The sequence below is a fragment of the Coturnix japonica genome, chromosome 24 (genome assembly GCF_054131305.1).
Source record: "Coturnix japonica strain WE chromosome 24, WE-NBRP24, whole genome shotgun sequence".
Lineage (NCBI taxonomy): Eukaryota > Metazoa > Chordata > Aves > Galliformes > Phasianidae > Coturnix > Coturnix japonica.
The window spans coordinates 7,479,504-7,498,187 of NC_140686.1; the positions used below are offsets into that span (position 1 = coordinate 7,479,504).

The following is an 18,684-nucleotide window of genomic DNA, read 5'->3' on the forward strand; positions in this document are numbered from 1 at the left end:
CCAGATAGGCACTTCTCTTTTGAGCCAGTCATGGACCTACTTCACAGGGCTTCTCTCAAGCCATCCTTCTCTCAGTCTGTACAGATATCTGGGGTTTCCCCAACACTAATGCAATATCTTGCACTCAGCATCGTTGAACCTCAGTGTGTTCATAAGGGCTCATCCTTCAAGCTTGTGCAGGTCCCTTAGGATGGCATCCCCACTTCAGTTATATCAGCTACACCACTGAGTTTCCTGTCATCCACAAACTTGCTGAGGATGCACTCGATCTCAATATCTATGTTGTTATTAAAAATTATTTGTAAAGCTTCACAGTGACATGGGCACGGGGATTGACATCACCCACAGGAGCAATGAGAAAATATCTGAAGAAACACAACGAGAAGTTCAAGGGATATGAACTTCCCCCACTGTTCTTGTGAGAAGCCACATGTAGTACAGCCACATGTAGTTCATCTGTGCATCTCCAAGCATAAGAAAGACACTGACCTGTTGGAGTGATTCCAGAGAAGGGCCATGAATGTGATCAGAGAGTTGGAGAACTCCTGCTCTGAGTGACTTGTTGTTGTTTATCCTAGAGAAGAGGAGGCTCTGGGGAGACTTTGGAGCAGACTCCTCTGGCCAGCAGCTGCAATGAGCCGTGTGTCAGGCAGTGCCAGAGTTCCAATGTTGTCATTGAGCCCTCTCCCGTGGTGGTGACCCTGCCTGGACCCATCCTCAGCTCCTTCCCACAGAACACCGTCGTGGGATCCTCCACCTCCGCTGCTGTTGACAGCATCCTCAGTTTTGAGGGAGTGCCCATCACCTCGGGGGGCTTTCATTTGTCTGGCATTGGCAGCCGCTACTGTGGCAGAAGGTGCTCGCCCTGCTAAATTTGCTGGGTGTGTTTCTGGATAAATTTGTCCATATACCCTGAACGTGGTGCTGTATCAAGAATGAATCATCTAGTCCCTGCTTACAGAATACCTGACCATCCTCATCTACTCTGGGATATGCTGAGTGGAAGGGGAAATCCTGGGCTTTCTTAAGACATGGCTCATGTCTCATTTTCTTTTTCTCTACCGACCCATCTCTCCATTTTCCTTTCCCACCACCCATCCCACACACTCTGAACTTTTTTTTCTTTTTTTCCCCCCCTCTCTGCTTCTGTGCATTATTAGAGTCCCGAGAATCATCCCGTACCTTTCCAAAAAGAAAGGCACTAATCTTGTGTGTGCTCAAAGATGGGCCTGAATTAATTCTGTTCTGTGAAACCTCTGCTCACTGTGATCTCGTATTTCTCTGCAAACATTCGTTAAATATTTCTGTGTCTCATTTGAGCTTTTGAGTTTTCTTTCCACCATTTATGGCCTCTTGACCTGCCCAGGGAGAATGGCTTTGCTCTTGGTGTATATTGTTTGTGTGATTTTGGAGACCCTTCTCCATTCCCAGAAGAATAGGAGGTTGTAACACACTGCACAGGATTTCACAGGGAATGATCTGAATTGCATGGGAGCACGGCTTTGTAGTCAGTGAGCATGAGTGTTTAAAGAAACAGTTCTCCATTCCCTGGAGAATGGGAGGTTGTGAAGCAGCGCACTGACTCTTCTCCCTGACAGGCAGCGCCCTTGCATGCAGGGAAGGCACTGTGCCCCTGTCACGCCCAAAGAGATTCATGCCCGCCCGCAGCCCTGGCTTTGATTTCCGTGGGTTCACGGCACAGAAATACACCGCTGCGTCCCCGAGCCGGGGCCGGGAGAGCTAGAGGACGCTGGAGCGGCGGTCTTCCGACACACTTTAATTACACACTTTAGTGATGGACCTTTCTTTGGGGATCTGGAAAGTATCCTGCACTACTTCTGTTCCCATACTCTCATCCTTGGAGCAGAACAGAAGGATGCAAAAGTGGACAGCAGAATTTTCCTGAGAGCAGTTTGAGGTAGGGTAAGAATCAGGAGCTGGGCCACTTCTTACTAGAAGGGCAATGGAGACCCTAAGGAGCTACCCAACGTGACATCAATTGCCTTTGCAGGTCTCTTCCAGCACATGAGCTGAATCTTAGGTCCAAATGCATGTGTATTGCCCAAAAATGCTTGAGCGTCTCTTCCAGCCACTTCTAAGATGCCTTCAGCAAGGACTAAACATAGCATAAAGCCAGAAATAAAATTGAACAGCATAGAAAAATATCACGGGGTCTATACTGGCAATGTTTTGCATTCAAGTGGAGCTTCTCAGAAAATATTATTGCTGTCTTTTCTCTTCAGAGATCTCTCTTGGTAACCCTCAAAATCATCCACAAGTTACCTGCTTACCTCGCTATAATTTTTGGCCAGGAAATGAGAGCCCTGTGGCAACGCTGCTGTAGGAGTGTTTTTTGTCTGTTCCTGTCGCACTCCACACTTGGTGTCCACTCTTGGAGTGATTTTATTTCCTTCTTCAGACTCATAAAGCATTTGCTGCATCCTTGAGTGTGTCCTTCCCTGCGTGTGTGGAAGAAGAGTGGGTGCTACTAAATCCAGCAACGGTGGTAAAAGCTAACTGGACATAGCAGCGGTTATTTTTAGATGCTAAAAACAAGTACATGTAATGTAGCCAAACGAAAGGTTAAATCTGGCAACTGCCAAAACGTTGTGTCTAGGCAAGTTCCTTAAGGGAAATGTTTTCATATTATAACAAGTGTGTTTTTCTCCTTGTGGTGTGATGTAAATTGATCCTGGAATTCCCCCGCACTCCCCAGGCTCCTGCAACAAGATACTCTGCACTTCAGCCAAGCCTCAGTAGTATGGAAGGGCAGCTGCTGGGAGTCTCAGGTGAGGTTGAATTTGGCGGATAATGGCAGGGCTGGATTTGAATGCTGTTGAATGGGATGGTGCCACAATCACAGCACTCTTCAGCACAGTGTCTTGCTTGGCCCAGTTGCCCCACGATAAGAAAATCCAGAGGTTCCCTGTGCCTTGACTTCCTTGCTGTTTTCCAACTCGAAAAATGCAGTCACACCTTCAGCAAGGCCACTCCTTTTTATTGTTTTTTTTTTTTTGTAAAAAAACCAACAGTGTTCACAGATAACCTTGTAAACTGTCACAGGCAGGGAATCAGGGAATCATAGCATACCCTGAGGTAGAATAGGCAAACAGACAAAAGTCAGTGACTCCATCATCTTTCTCCACACAGGCTTAAGAAAATGTAAACCAAAATCCTCTTGAGTCCTGCCTCCTTTGTAACACATTGTCTTGTGTCTGTTTCAAGAAATCTACTAAAAAATGGGAATACTGGTGTGATGAAAGCACAAGTGGAGAATGCCTTCTGGTGAGTGAAAGGAGAGGGAGCAAGGAGAACTATGAATATGATGCAGGTGTCAGAAACAACTATAAAAAGAGAGCAGCTTGGACAATAAGGAAGGAGCCATGAAATTCCTCTCCCAGAGGCCAGGGTAAGAACAGTCCCAGTACCACAGGACAAGTGCACATTGATATTACTGCTGTATTTCAGTATAGTGTTGTTATGGTTTTGTAATTTGGTTGGTGTTGGTATTCCACATCAGAACACCATGCCAAATAATGGGAGTAAAGGGGATAAGTTTTTTTTTTTCTGTGGACTGCCTTAAATGGGCATGTGGGGAGCAGCACTGGAGGGGAAGTCGGGAAGAGGATGGGGTTTCTGGCCCGACTCTCTGCGAGGAGACAGCGCAGTCGGAGCTTCCCACCTTCCACAGCTCATCGGTGACATTGGGGACATGGCATTCTCTTTGTTGAAACTCTCTTGTTGTTGTTTAGTGTTATTAGGTTATTAAACTGCCGTTCATTCTCAGATCACTTTTTCCTATTTCATTTTTTTTTGACCCAATCGTAATATCCCTTCCCTTCCCCTCTCCTGATATGCACGTGGCCGGGCCGGGCCGCTCCGTGCCATGCTGCACCGCGCTGCTAGAGAAGGGAGGCACTTTTGTTCCTGCTCCCCTGGGTTTGTCCCCACTGTCCCGGAGTGAGCTCTAGAGAGAACTCAGTGACAAGTGCGTATGTCAACCAAGGGCAACACTGAGAAAACTAGACATTCAGTGATACTTAGATGACTGCGTTTCACCTGGAAACAGAAGTGTTTCTTCTGTTGACACGGAAATTCTCCACTTTTGGGAACAATACTATACCAGATCTCAAGAACATGAACTAAGGAAGATATACACTGGGATCCTTTGTTGCCTTTAACTTCCCACAGTGAAGTGAAAGGCAACAAAGGTGAGGCCATTCCCATCAAGATTTGGAGACACATGGAAAAGGAAATGAAAACAAGACCACATGTAAACTGGTGTGGTCTGTTTAAGCCTAGAAGATTCTATTTGGTCACCTATGTCCTGCTGTCCTTTGCCATAGTTCTAAGATTTGCAGTGTCACTGCTGTTTTGTTGAAGCCATTATCCTGAGACCAAGTGTCACTATATCCCTCCTCCTGGTCTCTCTAGGTATTCCCTTCTCTCCCAGTCACTGCATCCTCTGACAAACGGCCCTCTGAATATAAGGATTACTTCATCTCAAAGGACCCAGCAGATTCCCATGGGAACTTCTTTCCACCTGGGTCAGGAGATGGGATGACCTTATGGAAGCAGGTGGGTGCTGGGAGATGCTAGGGGGCACCAGGGAAAGACTAGATTTGGCTGCAGGCACTAATCAGTTAAACACAAACATTGCAGACTTCTCTAGATTCATTCAGATTTTGAGGTATTCAGGCTGTGCCAGCATATGATGCCAGCGCACAGAGGGAACACTGTAGGTGTTGTGACCTGCTGGACTTGTGCACGGGGTCAGGCTAATTCTGCAGAAGCACATATCATGTGTGCATACACATAAACACACGCGTGCCTGCACACAGGTGTTACATCAATGTCCTGGGAAAAAAAAAAATAAAAAAAAAAAAAAAAAAAATTCAAGCAATGCAGGCACAGAAACAGAAGCTCATGCACACTTCAGGTACAAGTGTGCACTCAACACCAATGCACATGGCTGGTAGGCTCATGCTGAATAAATGGGAAGCTGACTGAGGAGACACTGGGGGCCTCTCTGGCAGGGCAAGGCTGCAGTGCTCTGAGCAGGACAGGGCTCCAGATGAGATGACAGCACAGTTTGTAGATGTGCATTGACAGGCCATTGAGTGGAGCCCAAGGAAATCACACAGTTTCTCCTTAGGTCAGTGGGTTGAGGAAGAGAACTGAAACCTAGCAGTTCAAGCCACTTGCCTTGGTATCCAAACTCATGAGACCATTAGATCAAGTTGGGATAGAGAAAAAGAGGATGAAAAGGCAAATGTGCATGCATGGTAGCCCCAGCCAGCATCACTTGCCTGAGCTTGATCCATCTCAGCACTTGAGCTGAGTTCTCTTCCATCATTGACTCATTCCTGTCCCAGAAGTACCGGGGCCTCTCAATTTCAGCACTCAGAAGAAGCCTCCATGAGGGAATGGGTGTGGCATACGCCAGGAAATGAACAAGCAGCATTAGGGGAAGCAGCCACACAGCTCATGTCATTGTCTGTTTTTCATTCATCACAAGCACCTTAGAAAACTGTCACATCCATAAAGGCTATGCCTGGGCCTGGGGCAGTGCAGGGTCTACATTCTTTAATGTAGCCTGATTCCTTCACCCTCTAATCAACGTCTCTCACCTCTTTCTTCTGGGTAGCCACATGAGTCTGAAGCCCTTCTCCCACATGCTTTCTGATCATGACTGGATTGGGCTTGGCTGGGGTGGATTTTCCACTAAGAAAGACAGCAGCCCTGTTGCATCTGGCCAGCCATTTTATATAATCACTGGATAAAGTGAAGTGCATCTTTTGCTCCCCTGTGTAGTTTTACAGGATGACAAACAGCTTCCTTTTGATGAAAGGTGCACTTCAAAGAGTCCTTCATTAGAGAATGGGCAGGGCAGATACCTGGAAATGAATAGGAAGCAGCACAGGAAATCAAATCAGAGCCCATATGATGAGAAGGGATGGCTTGTATTCCAGGTTAGCATTTCAGAAAATTAGTGCCTGTATCAAGGTTGTCTCTTAGCCTGAAGCAATACAGAACCTGTATAAAAGGCAGCCGAGATTCCAGCTTTTCCATCCTCTTCTCTTGTCTCTTTGTTGGGAAGCAGGTAAGTGTGAAACCCTCTGTTATACTCTTGAAAAGTGAGATTTTGATTCAATAGAAAAGTTATCAGATAGTGATAGTAAGTAGTGGTAGTGGAGACCATAGAAGGGATAATGTCTGTGCAGAGTGTATTCGCGACTGAGATTACATGGCTTCAGATTCATATTGTCAATGAGAGCCTCCCTGGGCCACACTGTTCTTTGTAGGGCCCTGGCATAATGAAGGGATGTGGCACCCTGTCACAGCTTTCACGTCCATCCATAGTAGCTGCCTTGGTTCCTTTGTGAGAGGCTACCCAGGCCGTCTGTCACATATCCTTGTGATTTACTTCCTTGTATTTCTCTCTCCCAGGTGTACCACCAGCCCTGAGACATGTCCTGCTACACCCAGTGTGTGCCATGCCGGCCCTGTGGCCCAACTCCTCTGGCCAGCAGCTGCAATGAGCCCTGTGTCAGGCAGTGCCAGAACTCCAATGTTGTCGTTGAGCCCTCTCCTGTGGTGGTGACCCTGCCCGGACCCATCCTCAGCTCCTTCCCACAGAACACCGTCGTGGGATCCTCCACCTCCGCTGCTGTTGGCAGCATCCTCAGTTCTGAGGGTGTGCCCATCACCTCGGGGGGCTTTGACTTGTCTGGCTTCGGCAGCCGCTACTGTGGCAGAAGGTACCCGCCCTGCTAAATTCGCTGGCCGTGGTTCTGGAGAAATTCGTCCTTATACCCTGAACGTGGTGCTCTATCAAGAAGGAATCTTGTAGTCACTGCTTACAGAATACCTGACCATCCTCATCTACTCTAAGATATGCTGAGTGGAAGGGGTAACCCTGGGATTTCTGACAACGTGATTCATGTCTCACCTTCCATTCCTCATTTCACCTACCTATCTCTGTCTGCACTTTCTCTCTAATAGTTTTTACCTATGATCCCCTGAGATGTGTGGCTCCTCAGAACCAATCCACACTCTACTAGAAAATAAGGCACATTCCCTGCATTAACTCAAACAAGGGATCGTGTGAAACCTGTGCTGCAGAGCCTCTGCTCAAAGAGATCTCATTTTCCTTTTGAAATGTTCATTAAAGATTTCTGCATCTTAGTTTGAGTCTTTGATATTATTTCCCTCCCTGTGTGGCCTCTAGAGCTGCCAGAGAGAATGGCTTTACTCCTGGTGGGTACAGGATGAATGTTTATGTAGATCCTTCTCCATTCCCATTAGAATGAGAGGGTGACAGACTGTAGAGACTGTGTCTTCATCATTTTCCCTTGCAGATGAAGAAAATAATACTAGCAATGTCAGAGGAAGCAGCATTTGGCCTTTGACTATAATGTTTGTGCCTACAACTACCAACACAGATCCTGCAGAGAGAACACAACCTCTGCAGTGCTCACGGGAAATGTTCTGACTGTGTGGAAGGCCATGGCAACAGGCAACCCTGCAGGCTCTTAGGAACAGGGCTCCTCCTGCTCTCGTATGTCCTGCACTGGGGAAGGACAAGAGAGTAGGAGATGGAATAGAACGGTGTGGATGTCTCTCTGATGCCAAGCACAGCTTGACAGTTTTCCGTCCTGCCCACCTCAAACGTAACTCTGTCTGACTGACATTGGCTCCAGGCAATGTCAGCTATGGGTGTACTGCTCTTTTCTCTCGAGAAGGCAGGGAGGTGCGCCCTGGTCAGGATGAAGTTTGACGGCCCTTACAGGCAGCGCCCTCTGCGGGCCCAGACGGCACTGTCCCACCACGCCCAAAGCGGTTCATGCCCGGCCGCAGCCCCATCTCTCCTCCCCGTGCAAACAACGCGCAGTAATACACCGCCGCGTCCCCGAGCCTGGGCCGGGCGAGCCAGAGGGCGCTGGAGCGGCGGTCTTCCGACACCGACAGCAGCCCCTCCGGGTCCGGCACCTCTTTGGAGCCTTTAAGAGTGCTGACGAGGAATGCGGGGCCTTTGCCCGGTAGCTGCCGGTACCAGTGGATGTACTCGTAGGTCTGTATGTTGTGGTGTGAACAGGTGATGTTGATGCCGTTGCCCTCGCTGGTCGCTGCCGACAGCTCCTGCTGCACCTGAGCTCTGCTCACAGCCACTGCAGAGAAGAAAAGAAGCAGTAAACTCAGAAAATCCGTTTTCTCCTACTGACATTTCATGAAGGAAGAGAGAGTGTCACACGAGGACGAAAAGATGCCGGACGGACAGTAAAGGAGCCCGGCCTCAGGGCCAGGCAGCCCTCCGTCCCGCCGCGCCAGCGGCAGTTTCACGCACTCAGGAGCACTGAGACCAGCCCCGCCAGCCCCGCCGCCCAGCACTGCCGCATCCCGCCGCTCCGCCGCCGGCTCCGCTCTACCACCGCCAGCTCCGGCTGTGCCCCGCCCGCGAAGCCTCCTCCCCGCCGCCGCTGCCAGCTCCGCCCCGGGGCTGTCTTTTGGATGGCATCAAGAGGGATCTGCTCTCAACACGTCGTTGAGAAAGGGCTGAATGGAGTACATTTGGATAGTAATTCCCTTAGTTCCCCTTCTGAGTCCTTCTGAATGTCTTTGATGCATGTTGTTTTGTCCTAGCTATGACCACCATCCCTCCAATGTCATGACTCCTGAGACATGACATAGAGCTGCATTATAATTATAGCACCTTATCAAACACCCTGGGATGCATCCCACATCATCTCAAGGGCACAAGTATGTCCAACTGGATTAAGTTCTCCATTTGGTTTTCTTTCTTTATAGGGAGTGCTTCTTTTCCTTGAATTCTGTGAATAAAGCTCAGGACCGTTGTAGGTCAGTCTAAAAGAATTATCACGAAAATGGTGGAAAATGAAGCCATCATTTTATTACACGTTTGCTTCCCACTGTTTCTGACATTTTGTGATCCAATGGAAATACAGCCTCCTTAGCTTCCTTTTTGCTGCCACAGTGGACGTAAGGATACTTTTCTCACTATTATTCCCAGGCAAGTTTTCATGTCAGGCAGGCCAGTGGTGTTCTTGCCTGTATCTCTGCATGGGCAGCAATGTCTCAGGGTTGCTCACAGCTGGACTGCCCTTGCAGCCAAGAGGTCCAAATGAATTTTTGTATGTACGAAGCACTCCATAGCCTACTGATCAAAAAAGGTTATTCACTCACCTTTGTTTGTCTTGGTGTGCTCACCTGGAACGTATTTTGCAATTCTGGGCTCCAAAACACAGCAAGTTTGTTGAGATGTTTAATGCGGCCAGAGGCAGGCAGCAGAGCTGATAGGGTGGCTGGAAGGCATATCCTTTGAGGAGAGTTTGAGGACATGTGTGTTGTAAAGCTTTGAAGTGGCCTCATTACTCTCTTCAACTTCTCGAAGAGTGAAAGCAGAGAGGGAGGTGCCAGTCTTTTCTCCCTGTTATCTGGTGACAGGACATGTGGGGGAATGGCACAAAACTGTACCAGGAGATGTTCAGGTCAGACAGTAGTGATACTGTAAATCAGTCAATCATGAAACTCACATCGATCAAACCAGAGTGCTAGAAGCCAGGCATTCCTTATTTTCTGTGCCGGATGCGTGGGGGATAAGCTCCACATATCATGTGTATGTTGCACAAAAAATCCTCAGCTTAGATTCTTTGCTTATGTTATATATGCAAACATTTTCCTGTACAGTACATAGGTATTCCATACTTCCCATTAACGTAGGGATCTGCACCATCATACATGTTCAGACATTTTGTGGTGGTGATCCTACAGCCCTCTGGATGAAGTCACTATTTTTCCTTCCTCTGCTCACTGCTTGAACCCCATTTTCACTAATGCTCGGTGTGCTCTTTGTCTTGATCACACAAGAACTGCATTCACAATATTTGCTGAATCAAAGTAGAACTTCCCTTATCGACTTAATTCAAGGTGTTAGGTATGTCACTATAATCTACTTGGTACAAAAGCTCAGATTCTTCCTGTTTTGTAAACAAACTCCGGGGTATTCATCAAGGAGTATTAGCAAGCCTAACAATATTGCAACAACCGGTGTCACAAAGAAAAAGAGGACTAAAGATACATACATCTGCATTTCTGTGACTTTGCTGGGAAACACATCTGCCAGGTTTGCTCTGAGGTTGTTCAGCTTGAGACTGTGGGACATGTAAGTCACACAAACACTCACCTACTCAGGCACATGTGTGGAATCATGCAAACACCTATACCCAGAGGCACCTGCGTATATGTAGCAGAAAGTGTTTAGCTGTATCACTTCAATGGCCTACTAAGCATGCTGATATCATTAGCCTATGCTGGATTCTTTCAGCATGTGAACTGACTGCTTTGCCCACACTGACATATACTGCCTGGCAAAACTTGGGTCTTTCTTCCTTCCTCTCAGCAGATGCCTTCAGTGAGGAACGGGAGTGACATAAATCCGGATGTGAAAAACAGCAGCACAGGAAACCAACACACAGCCCATATCATTAGCTGGGATGTTTTGCATTCATGAGGACCTTCTCAGAAAATAATCACTGCTGTAAGGGATGCCTCTGGAAATGGGGCAGCTTGGGTCCATTATAAAAGCCAGTCGAGCTCCTTGCTGCCTCATTCACTTCTCTTGCCTCCATCTTCTTGGGAATCAGGTGAGTGTTAAGCTCCTTGTTCTCTCCATTCTGCAGAAAAGAGTTCTAAATGTAGTAGAACTCTCAGCTGCTATTAGCTCTGTTCCATGCCTGGCTCTGCTTATCCTGTGAGAGGGAAGTGGGGTGAATGTACATCATGGGTGAGGCTGGGCCTGTAAGGAGGTGGCTTCTGGGCTACAGCCTAGGCTGTAGCTGAACAGGACCCAGTGGCTTTTATTGTGCTCGGTCAGGATGAGACCAAGAATCCCTTGCACATCCCTGAGCTGACTTCAGCTCCCAGCACTGCATGTACATTGTTTCCCTCTCAGCATGATGATAGGCTGTTCCTCATGCATTCTGATGTTCTGTTTCCTCCCTGTCCCTTCTGCCAGGTGTACCTCCATCCCTGAGACATGTCCTGCTGTGACCAGTGCCAGCCATGCAGGCCCTGTGGCCCAACCCCTCTGGCCAGCAGCTGCAATGAGCCCTGTGTCAGGCAGTGCCAGCCCTCCACCATTGTCATCCAGCCCTCTCCCGTGGTGGTGACCCTGCCCGGACCCATCCTCAGCTCCTTCCCACAGAACACCGCTGTGGGATCCTCCACCTCTGCTGCTGTTGGCAGCATCCTCAGCTCTGAGGGTGTGCCCATCTCCTCAGGGGGCCTTGACCTCTCCTGCATTTCCAACCGCTACTGTGGCAGAAGGTGCAACCCCTGCTAAAGGAGCTGAACACTGCTCCAGAAAAGGACGCCTATGGAGGCTGAACATGGCACTGGACTGAAGAACAAATTTTGTGGTGCTGCCTTGCATAATAGACTTGTACAGGACTACCTGGAGCCTCCATCAACATGGAGAACATCCACTGATTCTTTCTTCCACTTACTCTTCCTATCTAATATCATTTCTGTCTTTTTTTATTAGAGATCTCTGTTAGTGTCCCCAAAATGAATCGTGAATGACCTGCTCATCTCCCTAAAACTCTGGGCTAGAAGACAGGTCTCTATGGCAATGCTGCCATAGGAAAGGGGAACAGCTTCTTGTCTGCTCCTGCTGCTCTCTGCACACAGGCTCTCTGCTTGGGGTGACATCATTTCTCAGACTCATTAAACACCTTCTGCATCCCTCTGAGTTTCCTTTTGTGTTGGTGCTTTTTTTGTTTGTTTGTGTGTTTGTTTTTCTTTTCCCACCATCATAGAGATTACAAAAGGAGAATGTGATGCCTTTGGTGAAAACTAGTTAGGGAGACTGCATCACTACTCAGTTTACTGGAGCTCTGTGCACACTGCTGACAATCACTTTTTAAGCACACTGACTGGAAGGAGACAGATTCCAGGATGTTCCTCCATCTCCAATTACCATTGTCCCTGCCTTGCTGTGTATCTCCTTACACATATCTCCTCGACACCTGAGAATACCATGTGAATGGGAATGCTCATGAATGTCACTCACAGGAGAGGATTTCTGACTGAGGAGACTCTGGAGACTTTCTGGTAGGGCAAAACTGCAGGACAAAGAATCAGGACAAAGTTGCAGATGGGATGACAACACAGTTTGCAGATGTGCAGGGGCAGCTCCGTGAGTGGAGCCCAAGGAAGTTATGCAGCTTATCCAGAGGGCAACTTGATGATGAAGAGAATTGAAACCCAGCAGTCCAACCCATCTGTCTGAACATACAATGACATGAGACCTCTGGAGTGAGTTGGGATGGAGGGTAAGAGGAAGACATAGCAAATGTGTATGCAGGGCCATCATCACTTGCCTGAGCTGAATCCATCTCAGCACTTGAGCTGAGTCCTCTGCCATCACTGACTTATTCCTTGCTCACAAACACTGAGGCCTCTCAGTCCCATAACAAAGAAGAAGCATCCATGAGGGAATGGATGAGGCATAAGACAGAAAATGAATTAACAGTATTAAGGGAAGCAGCCACACAGCTCATGTCATTGTCTGTTTTCCATTCATCAGAAGCACCTCAGAAAATTGTCACTTCCATAAAAGCTATGCCTGGACCTGAGGGAGTGCAGGTCTACATTAAAGGCAGCCTGATCCCTTCACCCTCTAATCAACATCTCTCACCTCTTTCTTCTTGGTAACCAAATGAGTCTGAAGACCTTCTCCCACATCCTTTTCTGATCATGCCTGTTTTTGCTTTGGAGGAGATGGATTTTCCACTAAGAGAGAAACAACAGCCATGTTGCACCTAGCCAGTCCCTTCAGATAATTTCTGGATGAAGCAAAGACAATATTTTGACCCTTTTTGATCTTTTATAGGGCCAGAAACATCTTCCTTTAGAGGAAAGGCTGAGAGTTCTGGGATTGTTTAGCCTGGAGGAGACTAGGAGGGGATCATATCAATGCTAATAGGTATATAATGGGCAGGTGTCAAGAGGAGCCAGTATCTTTTTAGTGGTGCCCAGTGACAAAACAGGTGGGAACAGGCACAGACTCATACACAGGAAACACCATCCAAACATGGAAAGATCTTTACTTCAAACATCAAAGAGCAGATCACTAGAACAAGCTGCCCAGAGAGCCTTTGGAATCTCCTTCTTGGGAGATACTGAAAACCCACCCGGATGCTTTCCTGTTTGGCCTGATTTAGGTGCTTTAGCATGGCAGTTGGACTAGAAAAGGCCAAGCCCCTCCTCATCACAACCTCCCTTCAGGAAGTTGTAGAGTGCAATGAGGTCTCCCCTGATCCTTCTCTTCTCCAGGCTAAACAATCCCAGCTCCCTGAACCACTCTTCATAAGACTTGTGCTCCAGACCCCTCACAAGTTTTGTTGCCCTTCTTTGGAAATGTTCCAGAGCTTTGATGTCTTGTTGTGAGGATCTCAAAACTGAACACAATACATCATCTATCAGTACTCCTTGGTGACTGGTGAGGTCCCAGAAGACTGGAGGTTTACCAGTGTGACTCCCATCTACAAGAAGGGTTGTAAGGAGGATCCAGGGAACTACAGACCTGCTAGACTGAAATCAGTGCCGTGGAAGGTTATGAAGCAGATTGTCTTGAGAGAGATCACATAGCAACCATGCAGGACAGCTGGGGGATCTGGCCTAGGCAGCATGGATTCACAGAGAGCAGGTCCTGCTTGGCCAACCTGATCTCCTTCCATGATCTTTTGATCCTCCTGGTGGATAAGAGAAAGCCTGCTGATGTAGTAGTCTACCTAGACTTCAGCAAAGCCTTTGACACTGTCTCCCACAGTATTCTTCTGCAGAAGCTGGCAGCCCGTGGTTTGGACAGGTACACTCTTGACTGGGTAAGGAGCTGGCTGGAGGGCTGGGCCCAGAGAGTGGTGGTGAACAGAGTTAATCCAGCTCGCAACTGGTCATGAGTGGTGTTCCCCAGGAGTCAGTGCTGGGGCCCATCCTCCTCAGTACCTTTACTGATGACCCGAATGAGGGCATTGAGTGCACCCTCAGTAAATTTGCAGATGACACCAACTTGGCTGGGAGTACTGATTTGCCTGGGGGTAGCGAGGCCCTACAGAGGGATCTGGACAGGCTGGAGAGCTGGGCTGAAGCCAGTGGAATGAGGTTCAACAAGACCAAATGCTGGATCCTGCACTTTGGCCACAATAACCCCAGGCAATGCTACAGGCTTGGGGCAGAGTGGCTGGAGGACTGTGTAGAGGAAATGAACCTGGGGGGATTGATTGATGCTCAGCTCAGTGTGCCCAGGTGGCAAAGAAGGACAGTGGCATCCTGTCTTGCATCAGAAGTGTTGCAAGCAGGAAAAGGGAAGTAATTTTCACCCTGTACTCAGCTCTGGTGAGGCCGTACCTCTACTACTTTGTCCATTTTTAGGTCCCTCACTGCAAGAAAAACATTGAGGCCCTGGAGCATGTTCAAAGAAGGGCAACAAAGCTGGTGAAGGGTCTAGAGAGCAGGCCTTGTGAGGAGTGGCTGAAGGAGCTGGGACTGTTCAGTCCAGAGGAGACTCAGGGGAGACCTTATTGCTCTCTATAACTTCCTGAAGGGAGGTTGTTGTGAGCTGGGATTTGGCCTCTTCTCTCGTGTAACTGGTGATAGGACTGGAGGGAATGGCATCAAGCTGTGCCAAGGGAGGTTCAGGCTGCACGTTAGCAAATACTACTTCACTTAGAGAGTTGTCAAGCACTGGAATGGGTTGCCCAGGGTGGTGGTGAAGTCACTGACCCTGGAGGTGTTCAAGGAATGTTTTAACATTGTGTTGAGGGACGTGGATTAGTGAGAACTGTTGGTGAAAGGTGAATGGTCAGACTGTGGGATCCTGTGGGTCTTTTCCAACCTTGTTGATTCTACAATTGCATGATTCACCACCCACTCAGTGAAAGAGTATATCTAGGGGTGCATATCTGGATACCATACTCCAGATGGGGCTGACAATCATCTCCCTTGCCTTGCTGGGCACTCTTCTTTTGATTCAGCTCTGGATACTTTTCTATCTACTCATACGGGAAGGCGAAAATAAGTGGCAGCAGGGAAAAATAATGTGCAGGAAACCTTGGGTATCCAGCTGATACTTTCAGAACCTTATCCTGTGGATGGCACTTCCCACAGCCCCACTGCAGTAAACCAGGCTCAACTTGCTTGCTTTGGACCTATTCACCAATAGAACTGAGTCATCTGACTCACCATGCAATCCTGAATGACAGATCTTTGGGTCTTCCATTGCAGTACTTCAAAGAATCCTTCATTACAGAATGGGCATGGCATAAATCTGGAAATGAAAAGGTAGCACTACAAGAAACCAAAACACAGCCCACATAATGAGAAGGGATAGCACGTATTCAAGGTTGGCTTGTCAGAAAATTATGGGCTATATCAATGGTGTTAGCAGTGAAGGATCAGCATAAAAGGCAGCCCGATTCCTAGCTCTCCTATCCACTTCTCTTGCAGCTTTCTCAGTGGGAACCAGGTAAGTGTGAAGCCCTCTCTTCCTCTCTTGAAAAGTGTGACTTTTGCTTCAATAGGAATCTAATCAGATAATGGAGCTCCATGGTATGGGAGACTATAGAGGGGATAATGTCTGTGCAGAGTGTGTTTGTGACACAGATTACATGGCTTTAGATATATATTGTCAATGAGAGAGCCTCCCTGGGACACATTGTTCTTTGTAGGGCCCTGGCATAATAAAGGAATGTGGCATCCTGATGCAGCCATCCTTAGTAGCTGCCTTGGCTCCTTTGGGAGAGGCTACTGAGGCTGTCCCTCACATACCCTCATGCTTTACTTCCCTCTACCTCTCTCTCCAGGTGTACCTCAAGTCCCAAGACATGTCCTGCTACACCCAGTGTGTGCCATGCCGGCCCTGTGGTCCAACCCCTCTGGCCAGCAGCTGCAATGAGCCCTGTGTCAGGCAGTGCCAGAACTCCACCATTGTCATTGAGCCCTCTCCCGTGGTGGTGACCCTGCCTGGACCCATCCTCAGCTCCTTCCCACAGAACACTGTTGTGGGATCCTCCACCTCCGCTGCTGTTGGCAGCATCCTCAGCTCAGAAGGTGTGCCCATCACCTCAGGGGGCTTTGACCTGTCTGGCTTCGGCAGCCGCTACTGTGGCAGAAGATCCAACCCCTGCTAAAGGCGCTGGCCGTTGTCCTGGAGAAATTCATCCGTAAACCACAAACATGGTTCTGAATCAAGTAGGAATCTATAAGCCCCTGCTTCCAGATTACCTGACCATCCTCAGCTACTCTAGAAAATAATAAGGGGATGGAGCAAGCCTGGACTTTCTAAGTATCTCACTCATGTCTTATCCTCTATTCCTCTACCTATACACATTCCTGCCTCTTTTACTGCTTTTTCTGTTTTTATTTTCCTTCCTATGCTTATCTTAGCTGAGAGGCTCCTCAGAATCAGCTCATGCTCTGTCAGAAAAGAAGGCATATGCCTTGCACGAACTGAAATATAAGGTCCAGCAAATCCTGCACTGTGCCCCGTCTTGGAATGACCTCATTTTTCTCTTTATATATTCATTAAAGATTTCTGCATCTCAGTTTGAGCTTTTGATATTACTTTCCACTGTGTACGGCCTCCAAAACAGCTCAGCTAGAATGGCTCTGCTCTTTATCGGTGTGAGTTTTTAAGGAGAATATTTTCCATTTGCAGAAGAATAGGAAATTGAAATGCACTGCAGAGTCTCCTCACTTGTGCACCTTAACTTGCAGCTGGCTATTGCAAAGCATGAGGATATTGGCTTTTTCCTTGTGGTGCTTTCTGCTCACAATTTCCTCCACAGGTATTGGAAATGGAGAACACAATCTCTGCTCTGCTCACAGGAAAATCTATGACTGTGTGGAAGGCCATGGGGGATGCCACTCTGTAGACTCTTAGGAATAGGGCTCCTACTGCTATCATGAAAGTGGTACTGGGAAATGAGGAAAGGATGGAAGATCAAGTAGAACTGTGTGGAGATCCCTCTGGTGTCCAACACAGCTTGTATTGTTATTTATGCCATTTTGGTCACCTCAAACATGTCACTGTTGGCCTCCGTCAGTGGCTGCTGTGGGGTGGCGCGCTTATTTCTCTCAAGAACTCAGGGAGGTTCACCCTGGTCAGTATGGAGTCTGGCGGCCCTGGAGGCAGCGACACCTGCAGTCCCGGACGGCACTGTGCCCTCACCCCTCCCACAGCAGTTAGTGCCCAGCCACAGCCCCGACTCTTCTCCCCGTGCAAACAACGCTCATTAATACACCACCGCGTCCTTGAGTCAGGGCCAGGCGAGTCACAGGGTGCTGGAATGGAGATCTGCCGACACCGACAGCAGCCCCGCCTGTTCTGGCATCTCCTTGGAGCTTTTAATGTTGCTGACGAGGAATGTAGGGCCTCAGCCCGGGAGCTGACGGTACCAGTGGATGTATTCATATGTTGGGATGTGAGTAGGTGATGCTGATACCGGTGCTCTCGCTGGTCTCTGCCGATGGCTCCTTCTGCACCTGGGCTCTGTTTACAGCCACTGCCTAGAAGAAAAGAAGAAGGAAACTCAGGAAATCCCTTTTCTCCAACAAAAAACGTCACATGTGGTTTCAGGAGGAGAATGGAATGAGAGTGAAAGGGCTTACAGGAGGCAGAAGTGAGGAATTTTTAAAGGAATAGAGTACTGCAGGAAAGGATCGCTGGAAGCAGGAGGGAAGAAGAGAATGGCACGAGATCTGAAAGAAGCCGGAGGAACGGAGGCGAGGCTGGCGCTGGCCCCCACAACCCCCATCAGCCCCGCACACCCAGGAGCATCGCGGCCAGCCCCGCCTAGCACTGCTGCATCCCGCCGTTCTGCCCCCGCCAGCGCCAGATCTGCTCCGCCCGTGGAGCCTCCTCTCAGCCAGATCCGCCTCGCTCCAGTCACTCGGGGTTGCTCCGGGCTGCTAGTGCTCGACACCCGTGCGCGGGTAGCGGGGCTTGGGTTACTGAGAGCTGGGCTCTGCGCATCTTTTTCTTGGGGTCTTACAGGGACAGCAACTCCATCACTTCCCCTGACAGCCTGTTCCAATAACTCTATACCTTTCCTGAGAATAATTATTTCCTAGTATCCAACCCGAACCTTCCCTGTGAAGGAAAAACAAGGATAAAGAGTCCTTGCAAATAATATATGGAAAGAACAAAGTAAAGATTACTGTTCCTACAAAAGAAGATAAAAGTTAGAATAAATATTTTGGTCAGAAGGATCTGGCTAAACAGACTTATCTTACAAGAATATGGCAGCACACACTAGCTTAGCATCTGCAAGTAAATTTTGTTTACTGGAGAGAAGAGAGATTGTTAGAATGTACAGGATACAGAGATAGTCCTAGTTGGGTGAAACAACAAACTCTGAATCCAGATTATGATATATGTATAAACAAAGAAAACAAAGGGGAGCAGCTGCTGGGGGTGGGTGAGCACTGATAGATGAACAGAGAATAATGTGAACCCCAAGTACTTCAGCAAATTGGAAAGGGCCCTCCAGTGTCAGGGCACAGGGATAAAAGAGGGCTGTGTAGCCCAATACTATGAGAGATCCTATAGGGGTATGCCCCAGCAGACTTTCCCTTTATTTGAATAAATAGAGCTGAAGAGAT

At 48.2% G+C, this 18,684-nt stretch overlaps 1 protein-coding gene, 2 pseudogenes and 1 gene segment (V, D, J or C); 3 read left to right on the forward strand and 1 right to left on the reverse strand.

The window, feature by feature from the left end:
- The first annotated feature begins 6,179 nt into the window (after positions 1 to 6,179).
- Positions 6,180 to 7,149, forward strand: LOC107324968 (feather keratin Cos1-1/Cos1-3/Cos2-1-like). Its single transcript, XM_085523738.1, has one exon. It carries the CDS (start codon positions 6,472 to 6,474, stop codon positions 6,775 to 6,777), a length of 306 nt encoding a protein of 101 aa, XP_085379864.1. The 5' UTR covers positions 6,180 to 6,471; the 3' UTR covers positions 6,778 to 7,149.
- Positions 7,150 to 7,464: 315 nt separating this feature from the next.
- Positions 7,465 to 8,476, reverse strand: LOC146757237 (T cell receptor alpha variable 4-like). The segment is given in 2 exon segments: positions 7,465 to 8,171; positions 8,348 to 8,476. Coding segments are annotated over 2 exon segments (459 nt in total).
- A 2,012-nt stretch (positions 8,477 to 10,488) lies between these two features.
- LOC146757238 (feather keratin Cos1-2 pseudogene) lies at positions 10,489 to 15,434 on the forward strand (annotated as a pseudogene). Its single transcript, XR_014937135.1, has 2 exons — positions 10,489 to 10,664; positions 11,036 to 15,434. The product of XR_014937135.1 is annotated as a feather keratin Cos1-2 pseudogene (transcript).
- Positions 15,435 to 15,512: 78 nt separating this feature from the next.
- Positions 15,513 to 17,584, forward strand: LOC146757239 (feather keratin Cos1-1/Cos1-3/Cos2-1 pseudogene; annotated as a pseudogene).
- Positions 17,585 to 18,684: the final 1,100 nt, after the last annotated feature.